Genomic DNA, 19057 nt, shown 5'->3' on the forward strand with positions numbered 1-19057 from the left:
ACCTTAAGCCTTGAGGCTTCATGCCCAACACTAATGTGATGAATTTGGGTAGTAAGTCCCCAGGATTAATAATTTCCCAATGGTGGTCTACCAGAACGCAGGCAAAGCTCCCCTGGTGAAAGAAAAGTAGATCACAGGCTTAACTTGAATTTAAACAGTTCTCTGCCCCACCACAACCCCAACTTTTTTTATTATACTTTAAGTTTTGGGGTACATGTGCACAACGTGCAAGTTAGTTACATGTGTATACATGTGCCATGTTGGTGTGCTGCACCCATTAACTCGTCATTTAACATTAGGTATATCTCCTAATGCTATCCCTCCCCCCTCCCCCCACCCCACAACAGGCCCTGGTGTGTGATGTTCCCCTTCCTGTGTCCATGTGTTCTCATTGTTCAATTCCCAACTACGAGTGAGAACATGTGGTGTTTGGATTTTTGTCCTTGTGATAGTTTGCTCAGAATGATGGTTTCCAGCTTCATCCATGTCCCTACAAAGGACATGAACTCATCACTTTTTATGGCTGCATAGTACTCCATGGTGTACATGTGCCACATTTTCTTAATCCAGTCTATCATTGCCCAACTTTTTTTTTTTGAGACAGGGTCTCACTCTGTTCCCCAGGCTGGAATGCAGTGGCATGATCATAGCTCACCACAGCCTAAAACTCCTGGGCTCAGGCTATCCTCCCACCTCAGCCTCCTGAGTAGCTAGAAAAACAGGTGTGCACCACCATGCCTGGCTAATTTTTAATTTTTAGTAGAGATGGGGGTCTCACTATGTTGATCAGGCTGGTCTCAAATTCCTGGCTTCAAGCAATCCTCCTGCCTTGGCTGGAAGGATTGTTGGGATTACAGGTGTGAGCCACTGTGCCAGTGCCCGACCAGCAGGGGTGCTTTTTAATGTTTCTCGGGTACATTCAAAGAGCACAAACATAAATCCACAAAACACTTAAAACACGTTTTTATTGTTTTAAATTTCAGATATTGTATTTTTTATCTCTAAAGATCAACTTGTTTTATTTTCAATTTTTCTTACCATGCTTATACTTTGCTATGTTCTTGAACATGTGGAGAACGTTTATAAGTCTCTGTTTTCACATCCTTGTCTGCTAATTCTATCATTGTTTCCCTGAGAGAAAAACATCTGTTTTTCTGAGTCTGACTTTCCCTTTTTTGTTTTTAAGATGAAAAATTTAAGATTAATTACTAAGATCTCCTCTTGGGGTAATTAGTAATCTTGAAAGTTGCACTAAGTTATCAGTAGAGTATCAGAAAATAAGACCTTTGGAAAAAGATCTAAATATATTCAGCTCAATAGCACTCAATGCAATATGAAACCCGGGATGATACTGGACAGAAAACTTTAAGGAACAGGAATTCAATCCCTCATGTCAACATATGCATTAGACACAAACCATAATTTACCATGCACTGACTTCTTCCTGTTTTTCTAAAGACAATGTTTAAAAGTTTGAGCTGAATTATATATTAGCGACAGAATATAACTGCATTTCCACAAGTTTTTAATTTAAATAGGCCACATGTTAAAACAAGGACCTCTCAGATTTACTTAAGAGTTCTACATAAACACAAAAAATGTTCTAGACCAACCGTTTCAATTTTAGAAGCACCATGTGGACACATAGGCTTTAAAAGATATTAACATTTTTTTAAATACACATGCAGCTTAATCTTCACTTACTTGTTTTCAAAGCACTTTGTTTAAATAATTTTCTTCAAATTTGACCTGAAATAAGAACAGCCATCTCCACCGATAGAAAATTGAGGCTGGGGCAGGACGAAGGTTAAGACTTGAATCCAGAGGTCCTGGGAAATTCCTTGGCTAATATTTTCACCAAGTTACAACTAAAATCCAGCTGCCATGGGTAGAAAGGAGTTTTGTCATTTGGTCATTTCAACCAAATTAAAAACTCATTGCTTTCACGAAGTTAAAATGGAATACTGCTTAAGCCAGAGTCAGTCAAGATTCACTGAAGGTTTATTATTTTATATACAAAAGAGCCTAGATTTAAACAGTCTGCACTCATAAGATGGCATCACATCATGCCTGTAATGCCAGTACTTTGGAAGGCCGAGGTGGGTGGGTCACCAGAGGTCAGGAGTTCGAGACCAGCCTGGCCAAGATGGCAAACCCCGTCTCTACTAAAAATGCAAAAAATTAGCTGGGCGTGGTGGCGGGCACCTGTAATCCCAGCTACTCGGAAGGTTGAGGCAGGAGAATTGCTTGAACGCAGGAGGCAGGGAGGTTGCAGTGAGCCGAACTCCAGCCTGGGTGACAGAGAAAGACTCCGTATCAAAAAAAAAAAAAAGCAAAAAAAAACAAACAAAAAAAACCCAAAAAAAAAACAAAAAAAAAAAACAAAGACGGCATCACAAATGGGTTCTTGAAAACTATACTCCCAAGAGGATCCCGCTGAGTACTGTGCATTTCTTCCACAGAATGTGGACTCTAACTACTATGGGCTTACGAAAATGCAACTGACAAACCATGTACCCCCAAGCATGTGTCAAACATTACCCCAAATACTCATTCATTGGATGGATGTGGAAGAGACTAGTCCACGTCTGATTTTGTGTGTGAAGGACTATACTGTACCTTCACATCAATTTTCTTATTTTAGCCAGGCACATAAATAACATTTTTTTATTTTACAGGTAAGGAATTTGAGTCCCAGAAAACTTAAGTAACTATCCCAGGAAAATAATTGGTACTCAAACCTAGAATTGATCCCAAAGCCATGCTTCCAACAAAGTAGAGAAAAAAACACCATACAGGTGGATTGAAACTTTAAAGCTCACAAAACATCCCAAACGTCACATCCAAATTCTGCACATATATGTTTGTATGTAACATTTTGGAAATGGGCGTGGTTTTCCTTTTCATAACCTCCTAGGTTTACTGCTTTAAACTGAAATACAACACAAATACAGAGCAGTGCACAAATCGTTAAGTGTACAGTTCTATGAATTTTCAAAACCTCAACACATCCAAGTAGCCAGCACTCTAAGAAACAAAACTAGCCGGGCATGGTGGCTCACGCCTGTAACCCCAGCACTTTAAGAGGCTGAGGCAGGTGGATCACCTGAGGTCAGGAGTTTGAGACCGGCGTGGTCAATGTGGCGAAACCCTGTCTCTACTAAAAATACAAAAATTAACTTCTATTGGCGTGTTGGCACATACCTGTAGTCCCAGCTACTTGGGAGGCTGAAGCAGGATAATTGCTTGAACCCAGGAGGTGGAGGATGCAGTGAGCCAAGATTGCATCACTGCACTCCAGCCTGGGTGACAAGAGTGAGACTTCATCAAAAAAAAAAAAAAAATAAGCAAAACTATACCAGCCCTTTTCGTGCCATCACTCCTAAGTTTACTTTTTTTTTTGAGATGGGATCTTCCTTTGACACCCAGGCCGGAGTGCAGTGGGGCCATTCGTAGCTCACTACAGCCTGGAACTCTCAAGGCTCAAGTGATCCTCCCACCCTAGACTCCTGAGTAGCTCGGACTACAGCCTTGTGTCACTGCACCCAGCTGTTTAAATTTACTTTCTAAGGCAGCCTTTAGAGTTTACAATTTAAGTTAGATGTCTGTCAGAAGCAACAGAGAAACAATGTTTTATTCCCAAAAACCGAAATGAAAAAAGATAGGGTTTAAGGCTCAAGAGGTACATTTTAAAAAATTATCTTTATTTAGGTTTCTGATTCAGCACATGTATCAAAGACTAATCAACATAAAGGAGTAAATAAGACATTAATTGAAAGTCTTACATCTCTCTAAACTCTGACCAAGAATGTCAAGATTGCCACTATTACCAGAACTCCAACCTAGTCAAGTTGTAGACAAGCTATCATGAACAACATACAGTGTGCACAGATATGCAGAGGCAAAAGGCATGCTAGCGCTTGGCTCTCCTCTTTCCCTTGTTAACATCTTTCTGTTGGACAGTCCACTTTTGCTTTCCAGGCTAAGTTCCAAATCAAGTCCAAAGAAGGCTCAGGGTCAACCTGACCAGATACTCTTCTGGAGGAATGCATTCTTAAACTGTTGTGCCTGCAACTTTGTTTTTGCGAGGATGAAGTTCAGACCGAGATGTACGATACAATCTAGATGACGGTGCAGACTAAGTCAAGAACTAAAGTTGAGCAGTAACCCGAGTTAAGGCATGAATGCAGACACACACATGCACACACACAGCACCCATGCTATCAAGACACAGGATTTTTTCAGTTGCCTCACGAGGGGCAACCAGGGCTTGGCAGTTCATCAGAACTGCTGAGCATTCCAGAAAATGCCCCCCACGACTTTATGCTAACAGCTGTGTGTATGTCTTAATCAAAAAAATTAAAGAAAAAAAATTAAAAAAAAAAAAAAACAACTAAAAAACAAAGAAAAAAACAAACAAAAAATCACCAAAAACCTAGAAACCCCTTAATCTCTTACAATGGCTCTTGAGCATGGAACTCATGTAGCAGCATCAATGGCTGGCTCTTTAACAATTTGGAAATAAAAGGTTGTTTTACTATGTATTTCTTTGGTAGTCATCACTACAAAGTTTTCAGTGTTGGTTACCTATAAGACAAGTACTAGACAGAAGATCAAGTTACACAGAAATATTTCTTCTGTACTGATAAGATACAAATATTGAGCTCTGAAAGCACAAGTTACTATGCTTTTTCTTGCCTTATTGGGCATTCTCTAAAAGCAGGCTTTGTGCAGGAAAAGTTCATGTCTACCTAACAAAGGGTGATACATGTTCTATTTTCCTACAAGTGAACAATTAACAAAAATTCACATTATCAATTATTTCTGGTTGAATCCATTAGAAGCCAATTACAAAGGGACAGCAGCACTTGGTGTCAAAGCCACTTTCTGGTCACACATTCATTCCATGGTTGCTAGTCAGTATCTCAGGAGCTCAGAATTTAAAACTCCTTTCAGTCAACAAAGGAGTAAGTTCAATCAAAGACTTCCACTATCTGCCAAATTTCTAGAATTCTGTCTAGAGTGCTAGCATGCTTGCTGAGAGAAAGCAGTTCAGAGCCCAAAGAGGTGTCAGGTATTAGGTAAGTGAATTTGGTTTTGTATAAAAGGCATGGTAATCTGGCAACAGAGTACTTACCCTATTAGCAGCACAGTGGTAGCCAAGGGTCTCTGTCTGCAAGACAGGAAAATGAAGCTACTGAAGCCCCTGTTGCTCCCGCCTGCCTGCAGGATGGCTACTGATTTTACAAAGGCCTTCTGGGAGCCAATCCAGGGCTCACCTGGGAGAGTGGGTAACAGAATGGCAGGAACCATGTTCAGCCCCCATGAGAAGTGCCCGACTGAGGGAAGTCAGCTTCCCATAGGTGAGGGGGCTCTTGCCATTATGGGCTCAGAATCTGAATCTTACTGATCGCTGGTAGTTAGACAATTGCCAAGAAATTGTCCTAGCAGGTACTACCCAAGTGTTACAGCCTCCGCATAGGGTCCTCAAACACTTTAAAGGACACGAACCATCAAATTCAAAAGAGTAGTGTTTGTTCTATCAGTTCTGAATGTCCACAGGGAGAGGCAACTAGATTTATGTGGAAAAAGTGCTGTTTGAAGGAGCTGTGTTTTATTTTGAAGTGAAATGACTTTGGGAACCAGAACATTTCTGCAGATGTCTGAATATCAAGAACCTATCTCTAAAAGGTATTTATTAGGAACTGTTTGCTCACTCCAAGTGCTTTCTAAAAATTCAACATATGGCAATGTTTTAATTTTTGTGCTTTCAAGAGGTAACTAAATCGATAGGAAGCTGAGGGAAGATCATTCCATTATGGACTTTCTTGTTTGGGTGCAAGACACTATCCACAGCATTGAAATCTGTGATCTCATAAAACATTCTTATAAACATATACCATATTTCTCCTATAAGAAAAACTGAGAACTGTACCATGAAGGCAAAATTTGTTCGCCTACTCTCAGAATTCCTTGGAATGGCAATGTACCAGGAGGGTCAGTGAACTGTTGGTAAAAATTCCGGGTTTGACATGGCCCAGTCTGATCATATCAAAAACCTAAAGCCTCAATGATTAAATGCCAAACTTCTTCCCTGCATCTGAGAACTGTATTATGATTATGTATATTACACATACATTATAAATAAAATTTATATAGACCTATAGTTTCTTCCAAACGATTGAGTGATGTTCTCAGTTTGGGGGTGGAAGCAGAAGAGGTGAAAAAATCTTATTGTTGCTTTTACTCTCAAGTTCTTAAAATGCTAGTCAAACACTATTATCCAACAAGACTTTTTTTTCATTGTGTTAACTCTTAAATATGCATTCGAAGGCAAAAATGGAGGTTTCTATACTGTACAATATTAAATATCTACAATGTCATGGTTCCTTACTTTTAGGAGTGTGTTTAATAAAGAGTTGGCTATTAGAGATGGTTGTCACAAAACATGGACTCTTAAAAATTACTGATAAATTACTTTTCAGTTCTCTGATTATATCCAACAGATACACATTCTTGTCATAAAATATACATTCTCTAGTAAGTTATTTTCATCCACAGCATATATAAATATGCAAACACAGGTGGTAAAAATCACTTTACTACCAAAGTACAAAACAGCAACTGCTGAAAAACAAAAATTAAGATGTTGCAAGTGTTAAGAAAAGAGTGACTCAGTGTTCCACTGCAAAGTGAAACCAAATGATTTATTTGTGCTAAATGAATGGAAATAATGTATTCAGAATATACTTATTTGTACACTGCACTTGCTTATACTGGGTGAAATGAGCAGCCATCAATGCTAATGTGCTACTTTCCTTTAGACCTTTTTTTCTTTTCTGCCAAGCAATACAGTATTTTCTGGCCATTATGCCAAGATATTCCGATAATGTCCATTTCAAATAGTATTTTCTAATAGTATTTTGCACCTTTAAAATATTTGTTCAAACTCTATTTTAAGAGAACACAAATGAAGTATGAAAGGGGGAAGCCGCATTGTTTTTGTTACAATCATACTGCCTTCTGCAGCAGAAATCAAATAACACGTTCTAATTAGCCGAAACCACGGGTGAGTAGGACAACATTTATCGACTCATGTTAGACGGGGCCAGGTTAAGTAGATTAACATTAAGGATAGAAAAGAGAATCACATCTTAATATATGATAATTATCCATCCCATTTATGTGGAGAAGGTACAGCCACATGATTCATTACTTTGGGCCATCTGTTTTACGAGAGACATGGATGTCAATAATACAATGAAAATAACCTGTAAAAAATGTATCTGTAGAAAGTTCTGTTAAACAGAAAATATGTCTTGGGCACTGATTCATCTAACTTTCTGTTCTATACTGAAAGCCAGATTTTCAAAGGTCTGAATTGTAGTGCTGAATTATTGGTATGTTTGGTAAACACTATTAAATAAGGAGAAGAGGGTAACAACAGCTCAGTAATTTTCTGCAGATTCATGGAAAAAAATATAAAAAAGATATCCCTTTTTCTTTTACAAACCTAAAAGCCAGGAGAATGAAGCTCTGGGCCAAGCAAAAATTGCACACTGCTGCTGAAATACCAAATACCGAACAGCGAAGGTTCCAGCCAGGGAATGGACGTACATGAAGATTCAAGTAAAACACTGATGGAAAAAGTCGTCTGATTAGTGTTGTAGACCCACAACACTGGCTGCATTTCTGACAAACATTTACAACACAATGGATAGTGAAGCCTAGATAACCTCAGTGCAAATAAGTCATATCCAAATATGCCAGAGAAGGAAGCCTTTGGCGTTGAGTAGACGGCTCCATTGGATGAGTCCCAACTTGAAATTCAGACTAAGCTCATGCATTAAGGCTGGGAGGAGGGGTGCGCCGAATGTTGCGAAGGAGTGGGCTGCGAGGTGGCTGCTGAGGGGACCGTGGGCTGCATGGGTGGCGGAGGTGGAGGCGGAGGTGGCTGGACTGGGGTCTGTGTGTTGGGAGATGGAGGCGGCGTGGGCCGTTTGAATTTGTCAGGACTGTTGCTTCTCCGTGGTGAAGGCCTCTGCAGATGGGACAGGAATAGCAAGTCAGTCTAGGTACAGATGGCTCATTCTACCTAACACAGCCTGACTTGGCACTGGGGCTAATCAAACACTAACCAACAAAGACAGTAAACTAGGGATTTCTTTCTTCATCCCTACTGGCTTTTGAACTAGCAATAAAATTTAAATAAGGCAGTGTTTACACTTCCACCTGTGAAAAAGCTACATAAAATTACTGCACAACTTGTGTTTAACAAACTGCTGGACTTGGGTCCTTCAATGAGAACTGTAAAATATCCTCTTAAATCTTTCTTTCAGTGTGTGTCACCAATTCCTTCTATTGCTTATCTCCAATAAGTTGTCCACATCCTGAAAGATACAGCTCAACAAAAATGTTTCTATGTTTGAGGCCAGGCACAGTGGCTCACACCTGTAATCCCAGCACTTTAGGAGGTAGAGGTGGGTGGATAACCTGAGGCCAGGAGTTCAAGACCAGCCTGGCCAACAGGGCAAAACCCCATCTCTATTAAAAATACAAAAAGTAGCTGGGTGTGGTGCCATGTGCCTGTAATCCCAGCTACTCAGGAGGCTGAGGCAAGAGAATCCCTTGAGCTCAGGAGGCGGACGTGGTGGTGAGCTGAAATCGTGCCACTGAACTCCAGCCTGGATGACAGAGTGAGGAAAAAAAAAAAAAAGTTCCTACTTTTACATAAAGTCCATCAAACTGGCAAAACAGCTTTGGAAATACCTTAAGTGCATTCTTAGAATAGGGTTCTTCTTTAAAATATTAGAATTTATTCTTTGAAATATTGGTATTTCTGTTATTGGAAATACCCTTAATACTCTCACTCTACTAGCTACACTTCTAATGGCTCTATTAGTCAACAATATTGCCTACTCTAAAGAAAAAACTCCCTTGGGTAGAGTTGGAACCAGATGCACTTAAGCTTCCTTGTAATTTGAGGAGAGAAAATTCTGAGTAGCATTACAAACAAGGCTAACTTCAGGAAGAATACTGAAGGTCAGTGAACTGTGAAGGTGCAGACAATAAATATCTTTAGACATTATGGCAACCAACAATAATGCTTTATAGCAAGGAGCTGGACAGAGTTCAATCAAAGCACTGGCCAGAGTTCAAATTATATTTCACAAAGGGTAATTTTTCATAGGAAGTGAAGTTCAAGTTTTGTCTCCTGGGAAGGATTTTAGTTTCAATACCAGAATTTGGTATCAAACTGTTTTGAAGTCTCTACAGTTTCAAGGTGAACGATGGAGGAGGCAGGAAGAAGGGCAAATGTCTAAGGGCACCGATCCTGTTCTCCAGAACACCAGTCGGTACCACTTTCAGGAGTAAAGTGCTGCTTCCTACCCCGTGGACACTTACTGTGATACCATGGGATGTTCCCATGTGCTGCACGTGAAGACCTGGGGAATTGTAATAAGACATTCCGGCTCTAGTCAGTGAAGTTGGTGGTGTGAAACCAACCGTGTGACTTGCATATGATAGACCTGAAATATAACAACAAATTAAGTATCATTTTAAGCTCAACTATCTGGTGTCTTCAACTATCTAGGAGGTTTTAAATTGCAGTAGTTCTCTATCACCCACAAAAATACAAACAGATGAAAAGAATGGTGGGCTCACTAAATGGTGTGGGTAACAAGGGAAATAAAAGTTAATTCCTAGCATAGAATAGAGAAGCCCAGAAATAAACTCACACATATATGGTCAACTGATCTTCAAAAAGGGCACCAAGAATACACAATGGGGAAAGAGGACAGTCTCTTCAACAGATAGTGTTGGGAAAACTGGATATTCACATGCAGAGGAGTGACACTGGACCTTATCTTACTCTATATACAAAAGTCAACTCAAAATGGATTAAAGACTTAACTATAAAACTCTTAGAAGGAAAATAGGGGAAAAGCTCCTTGACATTGATCCTAGCAATGATTTCTTGGATATGACATAGGCAACAACAAAAAAAGCAAAAACAAATACATGGGACTACATTCAACTAAAAAGTGTCTGTGCTAAGGAAACAGTCAACAGAGTGAAAAGGCAACCTATAGAATGGGAGGAGATATTTGCAAACCATATACCTACCTGGTATGGGGTGAATATGCAAAATACATAAGTAACTCCTATAACTCAAAGCAAACAAACACACTCAAATAGTCCAATGAAAAAAATGCGCAAAGAACTTTAATAGACATTTCTCTAGAAAAGATACACAAATGTGCTAATAGATATATGAAAAGATGATTATCACCACTAATCATCAGGGAAACGCAAATTAAAACCACAGTGAGATATCACCTCACAACTGTTAAGTTGGCCATTATAAAAAAAAAAAAAGATAACAAGTGGTGGTGAGGATATGGAGAAAAAATCCTTATACACTGTTGGTAGGAATGTAAAATGGTGCATCCACTATGGATATCAGTATGAAAATGCCTCAAAAGATTAAAACTAGAAGTACCACATGATCTAGCAATTCCACTTCTGGGTATTTATACAAAATAACTGAAATCGGGATCTCAAAGAGATATTGGCACTCCCATATTCACTACAGTGTTATTCACAATAGCAAAAATGTGGAGGCTGGGCGCGGTGGCTCAGGCCTGAAATCCTAGCACTTTGGGAGGCCGAGGCAGGCAGGTCACAAGGTCAGGAGATTGAGACCATCCTGGCTAACACCGTGAAACCCTGTCTCTACTAAAAAATTACAAAAAAATTAGCTGGGCATGGTGGTGGGTGCCTGTAGTCCCAGCTACTCGGGAGTCTGAGGCAGGAGAATGGCATGAACTTGGGAGGCGGAGCTTGCAGCGAGCCGAGATCATGCCACTGCACTCCAGCCTGGGTGACAGAGCCAGACTCTGCCTCAAAAAAAAAAAAAAAAAAAAAAACGTGGAAACAACCTCACTGTCCATCAACGGATGAGCAGATAAAGAAAATGTGATATATATGGACATATAATGGAATATTCAGTCTAAAAGGAGAAAATCCTGCCATATGCGACAATATATATTAACCTGGAGAATATTATGCTAAGTGAAATAAGCCAGTCACAGAAGGACAAATCCTACCTGGTTCCATTTATATGAGGAGTTTAGAATAGCCAGTCTCATAGACACAGAGTAGAATGGTGGTGAACTGCTGCTCAACAGGCATCAAGTTTCAGTTAAGCAAAACGAATAAACTACAGAGAGTTGCTGCACAACGCTATGCTATAGTTAACAGTACTGTATTGTACTCTTAAAAATAAGAGGATAGATCTTATATTAAGAGGTCTCACCACAATAATGATATTTTTAAGTCAAACCCTGTCAGGAATTCAACTGAGATTCAGGAAAGCAAAAGACATGAGAAGGAACAAGAATAAAGTGGAGAAAATAGAGCAAAGGAGTAAATATCAAATGCAAGAAAACCAGAAGTGTCAAAAGATGTATCAACAATTGACCAAATTGGAGATAGATATTAAGTAGTCAATGAACTCAACCTCCTAGCAAAAAAAAAAAAAAAAAATCAAGAAGACGACAGGGAGAGTGTGGGCATCAGTGAGTGAGTGAGAGAGAGACACAGAGAGAGAGAGAGAGAGTGTGTGTGTGTGTGTGTGTGTGTGTGTGTGTGTCAGCCACAACAGTAAACAAAACCACTGGGAATGTCACAACTTGAGAATATTCAATACAAGGAATGAAAGCCCTGCCAATGTCCCCTAAAATAACCTGGTATTTAAGGAAGAAACAACCCCCAGTCCACTATAATGTTCTGCGTAGTCTTCATCTAGGACTCCAGGATCATCTCCACTGTTTTTAACATCTGTATGTCCAGACTCTCCTTACTGTTAGACAGATTTGGATTGGGGTCCATATTTTGAGAACATCTAAAAGCGATCCTCACCTACATGTGGCATGTGCAGCCCCGGTCTTCGAGAGTTAGTGCAGAAGTCACCAGATGGTCTGGGGAATTACTTGTTTTATCACTGCACAAATGTGGCTAGCTTTCTTTATACCTTTGAGTTCCCAACATCTACCGCAATACCTAGCACAGGGTAGGTTCCATACTGGCAAAGTGAAAAGGGAAAACAAAGGAGCTGTTTGGGGAAATGTGGATAGGAATCACCTATTGACAATCACTCTGAACATACTATCAGCTATTAGAGGCCAAGCAATGTGAACTCTACTTACTGCTTTTCTGAATTACGTAAAAACAAGAAGCTGTTAAGTATGCTCTTCCATCTGTCTTTTTTGTTTCCATGACAGAGATATTCAGCCAAGCCTTCCTTTAGTTGTGCTATTATCACAGGACTTTTCTGTGCCCTCAACATCTAATACTAAAAGTTTATTTTGTGATTTGACTATCAATTAGTGATGCTTTCTATTTGACATATTTCCATTTCCAATTGTAGAGATTTTATTCACATTTACAAAATGGAGGTCTGGGATAAAGGACAAGTCTTTGGGAACTAAGTGGTTGTTTAATGTGATATTTACTGGAATCACAAGAACTTTACTCATCTGGGAAAAGAAAGAAGTTGTTCTCTTTAAAATAACATTGGAGAATAAAATCCTAATTTTATTTCTTATGAAAGTGATTACATTTAAGAGAAAGGTTATAAAAGCGGGCTGGGCATGGTGGCTCACGCCTGTAATCGCACCACTTTGGGAGGCCGAGGCAGATGGATCACGAGGTCAGGAGTTTGGGACCAGCCTGACCAACATGGTGAAACCCCATCTCTACTAAAAATACAAAAATTAGGTGGGCGTGGTGGTGCGTGCTGATAATCCTAGCTACTCAGGAGGCTGAGGCAGGAGAATCGCTTGAATCTGGGAGGTGGAGTTTATAGTGAGCTGAGATTGTGCCACTGCACTCCAGCCTGGGTGACAGAGCAAGACTCTGTCTCAAAAAAAAAAAAAAAAGAAAAAAGAAAAAAAAAGTGGATCCTTGTCTTCAAATAGGGGATTCAGTTCATTTTTAAAAATACAGTCAACGTTCTAGTATCACTGAGTTAACTTTTCTGAAGGGTAATTATGAGTATTGCCTACTTACTTAAAAAAAAAAATCCTGGCCAGTCATGGTGGCTCATGCTTGTAATTCCAGCACTTTGGGAGGCTGAGGTGGGTGGATCACTTGAGGTCAGGAATTCAAGACCAGCCTGGTCAACATGGTGAAACCTTGTCTCTACTAAAAATACAAAAAATTAGCCAGGCGTGGTGGCGGATGCCTGTAATCCCAGCTACTTGGGAGGCTGAGGCAGGAGAACTGCTTAAACCCAGGAGGCGGAGGTTGCACTGAGCCAAGATCGTACCACTGCACTCCAGTCTGGGCAACAGAGCAAGACTCTATCTCAGAAAAAGAAATCTCCTTCTCTAGCTGTTATCAAGACTTCTGCATTTGGCTTCAAAGTATATTCTGATGCTCCAGGTCAGTGGTTCTCAACAGGGAATATCAAAGCTCTGCTTGCCTTATCCCAAACCAATGAATCAGAATCTCCAGGGAACTGGACCCCAGGGCAGCTGTGAAGAGAACCGCAGTGATTTTATTGCTCTTGATTCAGTCCTTCATGCCTCTGTTAATGGTGTGCCCTAGCCTGAGAATGTCTTCTCTTTACCATAGCTTCTTCCTGCTCCCAGTGCCAATCAGCACCTCACTCATCCTCTGCAGAAGGCAAAGACCACAGAGTCTAGAGCCAGACTATGTTGGATCCTAGCTCTGACACTTGGCACTAAGTAGACAAGTTCCTTAATCTCACTGTGCTTTAGATTCCTGAGCTGTTCAATGGGAATACTGTAGCTACCTTGCAAGGTTGTCATGAGGATGAAATGAGGTAATATCACAAAGTGCTTCAAGAGTGCCTGGCAAAAGTAAGGGTTTGATACGCTTTAGCTCATTATCTCCTCTCAAAGCCCATCTCAAAAGCTCTCCAAGCTGGTAGCCCTCTCCTCTTTGAACCTCTTTTTAAACTATTTTACCTTGGGTTTATAAAAAATTATTATTATAACTTTCTATTTTGAAATAGTTTACAATTCACAAGAAATTGCAAGAATATTACAGGGTTCCCATGTATCTTTCACTCAGCTTCCCCTGATTATACCCTACATAACAATAACACATTGTCGAAACCAGGAAATTGACATTGGTATAACATTAGTAACTAAAGCACAGACTTTGTTTGGATTTCATCAGCTTCCATGTGTGCTCTCTGTGTGCCTATGCATGTGTACAGCTCAACCATCCTTATCCTTCTACTAATCTTAACTCATCCTAGCAATGGCTGATCTGTTCTCTATCACTATAATTTTGTCACTTTGCGAATGTTGTAGAAATGGTATCATATAGTAGGCAACCCTTTGAGATGAAGTCTTTTCATTCAGTTCAATGCCCTTGCAATCCATCCAAATTGTTCTAAGTGTCAATAGTTAACCTGTTTATTGCTGAACAGTATTCCATTGAATAGACATACTGTCATTTGTTTAACTACATAACTTTTTAAAGGGTATAAAATATACACAATTTATGAAATTTATTACATTTAGCCTTAAAGTTTTTTTTTTAAACCGACTTCTGTAGGCCCTGCTGTTGATTATAAGCTCTTAGAGGTTGGAAATCATGTATTATTGATTTTTATTTTTCCTTAAGTTCTAATTATCATGCATCTTCACCCTCTGACCCAGAAATACAATAAAGGATAACCCCTCCCCACCAAAACCTAAGTTGAAATTGCCAAACCACAAACACCAGCTTATTAAATATAATACTATGGTTTTACATCAAGTCTTTGCTGGAATAAACTTCTCTTGCTTTGATATGGAAATGTATTAACAAAAGCCAAAATTCTAAGATTTATTTCACTGTCAAGACTGCAAACTTAAAAAATGATTAATTAAAAGCGACTCATGACTGAGAAAACACACTAAGCAATATAAAAGAAGATACAAAAGCATTTCATAATATGTATGAAACCAACTACCTAAAAGAAAACTGCAAGGGGTGGGATAGGAGACACTTGAAAACACTAAAACATTAACACTGCCTTTGGATGAAAGAATTCTGGATGACTTTATTTCTGCTTTTTTATACCCTTCTCACTGCCCCAAGTTTTAATATATCTTTGCTAAAGAAAAAAAAAATTGTGGAAATAAATTAAAGGCAGGCACCTTTCCTTCCTATTTGACACACAAAAGTTATATATGAAAACATCTTCCTTGTTAAAATTCAAACAATTTGGATACAATATCCTCTTTATCTGATCTGGCTTCTGGCCCTACCACTCCATCAAAAACTGCTCTAGCCAGGGTCAGTGGTGAGTTCTGTGCTGCCAGTCACCATCACTGATCTCCACTCCTAATTGTACTTGACCTTGCAGCTAACCACTCCCTTCTTGGTGAAATTCTTTGCCTTGACCTCAGTGACACCATACATCAATTTTCTTTCCACTTTTCTGGTAGCAACTTCCTAATCTCCTTTGCCAGGTTTTCATCTTATACTTGACCTTACAGTCGCATATTCCACATTTAAGGAGTAGAGTTATTTCCATCTCCTTGAGGATGGAATATCTACATATATTATCTGGAATTCTCTCCGTGAGGATTTGTGTCTTCTCCCTTGTTTATTTATTTAGTCATTTATTCATGTCAGTATGGACTTTGGATATTTGATGTTTGAATTATATTTTATTAAATAATGTTATAGTAATTAGTACTGCTCAAACTGTTCCAGTTTTGGTGTTTGGCAGCTCCTGTATCCCTCTGACACACCCTCATCACTTTGTTTTCTGGGCACTTCTTTACTCTTTTGCACTACAAGATATCTCACCCAGTTCATCTCGTACATTTGGTGCCCCAGCTCTAGAAACACTCATTTCTCCAAGTAGCTCTAGTTCTTTTAACTGGCTCAAAACCAATGTCTGTGGGGTATGTTCATTGCTATGAGGGTGCAGACCTATTTTTTAGACCTCATTATTGCCTATCCCTAGTTCAGACACATCAAAACAGGCTAAATGGGAATATCCTTTATTATACTGCATAAAATGATGGAAAAACTGAAAGGTAACACTCTTCCTATATATAATTCATAAAAGCAGTCCAAATATAATAAAGATGATGCTCTTTCTTAGTTTTAGGCTATGTATTTTTCAAGTACATTTTCAATATGTAATTGCCAATATTTCAACAAGTTAGTGAAGTTAGTGAAAACACAAGATTTCCAATGTCAACCAGAAAGGGAGGAAAATTCAGAGCCAATATGTTTAAAATGGAAATCAATGCTATTCAAACAGCATATTTCCACTAAGGAAGTGATTAGATATTCTTAATACTTAGAGCCACAAATTTTTTCCAATAAAAACTAATATGAAAAGAAAACTGGAATATTCAGGTTTTGGCGATCTACTATGTATAGCACTACAATGTACTAGATCAGAATAGAGTAATTCTGCTGCCAAATAGATAAAATCTCCTTTGGTGATGTTATAGAATTTAAAACAGTATAAATATATTCTCATTTAGGCTAGCTGTAAGGAAAAAAAATCTAGGTGTTACTTATGACATAGTTTAAGAAAAGTCAAATAGCTTATCTATCCAAGCAAGCCCCACACTTGATGTAGGTCCCACTATGGGAACAGGCACAGTGAAAATAAAAATTATGTAAATAGAGCAAGATTTTCCTGAAGAATCTTTGTTAAAATAGAAGAATATTCCCAACCAAGGTCTGACATTTGTTCTTTTTCTTTTCTCAATGATTGCAACAATCTTTTTAATCAATCAGAAATTACATGCCTTTAAGGCTTTAGGTTTAAATAAATAAAACAGGGTATTAAATTATATTTAATATGAATCAGCATCACTATCACAAAATAATGAAATAATCCTCCATTTTACTTCTTCCTGACTCATGACTTCCTTTTACATCAATAAATCAGAAGGCAAAAAAGACCTTTATCATGGTAATGAAACCCAAGTGCTATTTTGGGAAAATTGAGAGGCAGCTAGAAGAGAAGCTTCTGAAGAGAGATTTAATGGCACTGGAAGGTGGAAGAAACAGGTTTGGGAACATCGTTTTGGCAAGAACAAGTTGTGATGATCGTCCCACTGATCTCTGATAGAAAGTCCTTCTGCTTTGGAATCAGCATCTTTACCCCCGCCTGACACCAGAGAGCACATTGGCCCATTGGTACAAAGGCGGCCACCCTTTAACTTTCGATTGCCTCCTCTTAAAAAAAAAAAAAAAAAAAAAAAAAAGTCAATGGCAGCACAGTGCTGTGAACTTCTGTTATCCTGATGGAAAGCTGTTTTACTTTATAAAAACTTTATGCTGCCATCCTTCAAAGCAGTCACCTCACTGTATTCTACTGCAAAACTCTGCCTCTGTCACCCTCCCCTCCGTACTTTTCTCCCAACTCTGTTGAAAATCTGCTTACCAACAAGCACAAGAAAATCAGCCTCATCATTTTGGTCACAAGATGTGATTCTTCGGCCCATCACCTTTTCTTTCCTCCCCCTACTCCACTGGCCACCCACTCCACCCTCTGCTTCCTCTTTCTCTCTCACTGGATCAGTTACTTGCCTTCCTGGCCTGAGAGCCCCACGCCATGCTGGTACTGAGCCACAGAGCTCAGGAAACAGTTTTTGGGGTCAGATGGAGACAAGCAATCCTTTGAGGGAAAGGCTGTGAGGGCAAAACCAGAAGCAGGCTGCCTGACAGAAGTTCGTTCCCTCTTCTGTGGCCTGCCTGCTAGGGCCAGGTCCCACTCACCAATCACTGGAGATATCAGGAGGCAGCTCATGCTAGAAAGAACACACAGGCTTTTTAAACAGATAGGCCCTGCCTTGCCACTTCCTGGCTGTGTAACCAGTAGTGACCCTCTGAATTGCTGCTTCCTCATTTTAACATGGGGAACATGATGCCTACATTAATTATTCTGGGACAAAAATGAGATTAATGTATGTGGAATATGGTAAAAGAACTCATAAAAGGTGTGCTATGATGCACCTTGGAAATCTACCTAAGGCTTTTTTGTCTACCCATCAGCACTTAAAATCATAGTCAAAGACATTCTTCTTTTTAAAAAGGTGTTTTAAAGTCAAATTCCTTTTAGATTTAAAAAAAAAAAAGAAGAGAAACACCAGCTGACACTATAGCATTTATGCTTAAAATTTTCAAACTCTTAGCCTTGAGAGTGATGAGTTTTTGATGTTTTTGAAAAAGACATGATTATTATCTGTTTCCAAGATTTTTATACACTAGAAGGGAACAGAGTCAAGGTTGCCTATTCAATGTGCCAGGAATCAATCACTGAAACAGCCAAAGACATATGCTCACCAGGTGATATAGGCCTGCTTGAACTCGGAGAAGGCGTGTAAGGGATCGGGCTGGACACAGTGCGAGGTCTTAATCCTTGTGCAGACATCTCATTAAAATACCTAAGAGGAGAGAGGAGGAAATGATAAAACCACCTGCATTTAAACAGGCCTTAGGAGAGTTTTTAAGAGAAAATGTTTGGGGTTCACACCTTGAGGTCAAAATCCTGAATGTTTAGAGTGATGTTATAGTTAGACGGCATTTATAAAATGGACTCCTGAGTCACACCGCTCTGCTGTTTGACAAACCTCACTCCAAGGGTCACCAGTTGGGAGATCTGGGATGTTTTAGCTCAGGATGGAAGCCAGGTGAAAGAGGTGCACCACACCACAGAGAGGACCAGTTTTTCCTCCACCACACAACAGCTATGCTGAAATTCACCTCCACTGTCCCAAGAGTTAAAAAGATACTCATGGATTAGTGGCGACATTTAAATTGTTATTTGAAACTCAAAACCAAGCAAGCCCTCTGAGATTTATGTCATCAAATTAAAGCCTACAGATACTTATTCCTGTGAACTGAGTATCAACTGTTTACAAGCAAGCCCTCCTTAACAGTCACACACTAGGATTTAATGAGACTTGAGTACTGAACACCTACAGCAGGTCACGCTTAGCCACACCATGCTGAGTCTGCCTTTTTCCTGGATTCAGAAGTCACATCAGACCTGAAA

At 39.4% G+C, this 19057-nt stretch overlaps 1 protein-coding gene across 1 annotated transcript in view; it reads right to left on the reverse strand.

Annotated features, from left to right (window-relative positions):
• Positions 1-3683: 3683 nt before the first annotated feature.
• Positions 3684-19057, reverse strand: part of CCDC6 (coiled-coil domain containing 6) — a 120489-nt gene continuing 105115 nt past the window's right edge. The window contains exons 7-9 of the mRNA XM_032137934.2: positions 18346-18446; positions 9406-9530; positions 3684-8041 (exon numbers count right to left, since the gene is read on the reverse strand). Of these exons, the coding sequence (XP_031993825.1) occupies positions 7847-8041; positions 9406-9530; positions 18346-18446 (421 nt within the window). The 3' untranslated portion in view covers positions 3684-7846. The remainder of the gene's footprint in view (positions 8042-9405; positions 9531-18345; positions 18447-19057) is intronic.

The sequence above is a fragment of the Hylobates moloch genome, unplaced genomic scaffold, assembly GCF_009828535.3.
Source record: "Hylobates moloch isolate HMO894 unplaced genomic scaffold, HMol_V3 SCAFFOLD_3, whole genome shotgun sequence".
Classification (NCBI taxonomy): domain Eukaryota; kingdom Metazoa; phylum Chordata; class Mammalia; order Primates; family Hylobatidae; genus Hylobates; species Hylobates moloch.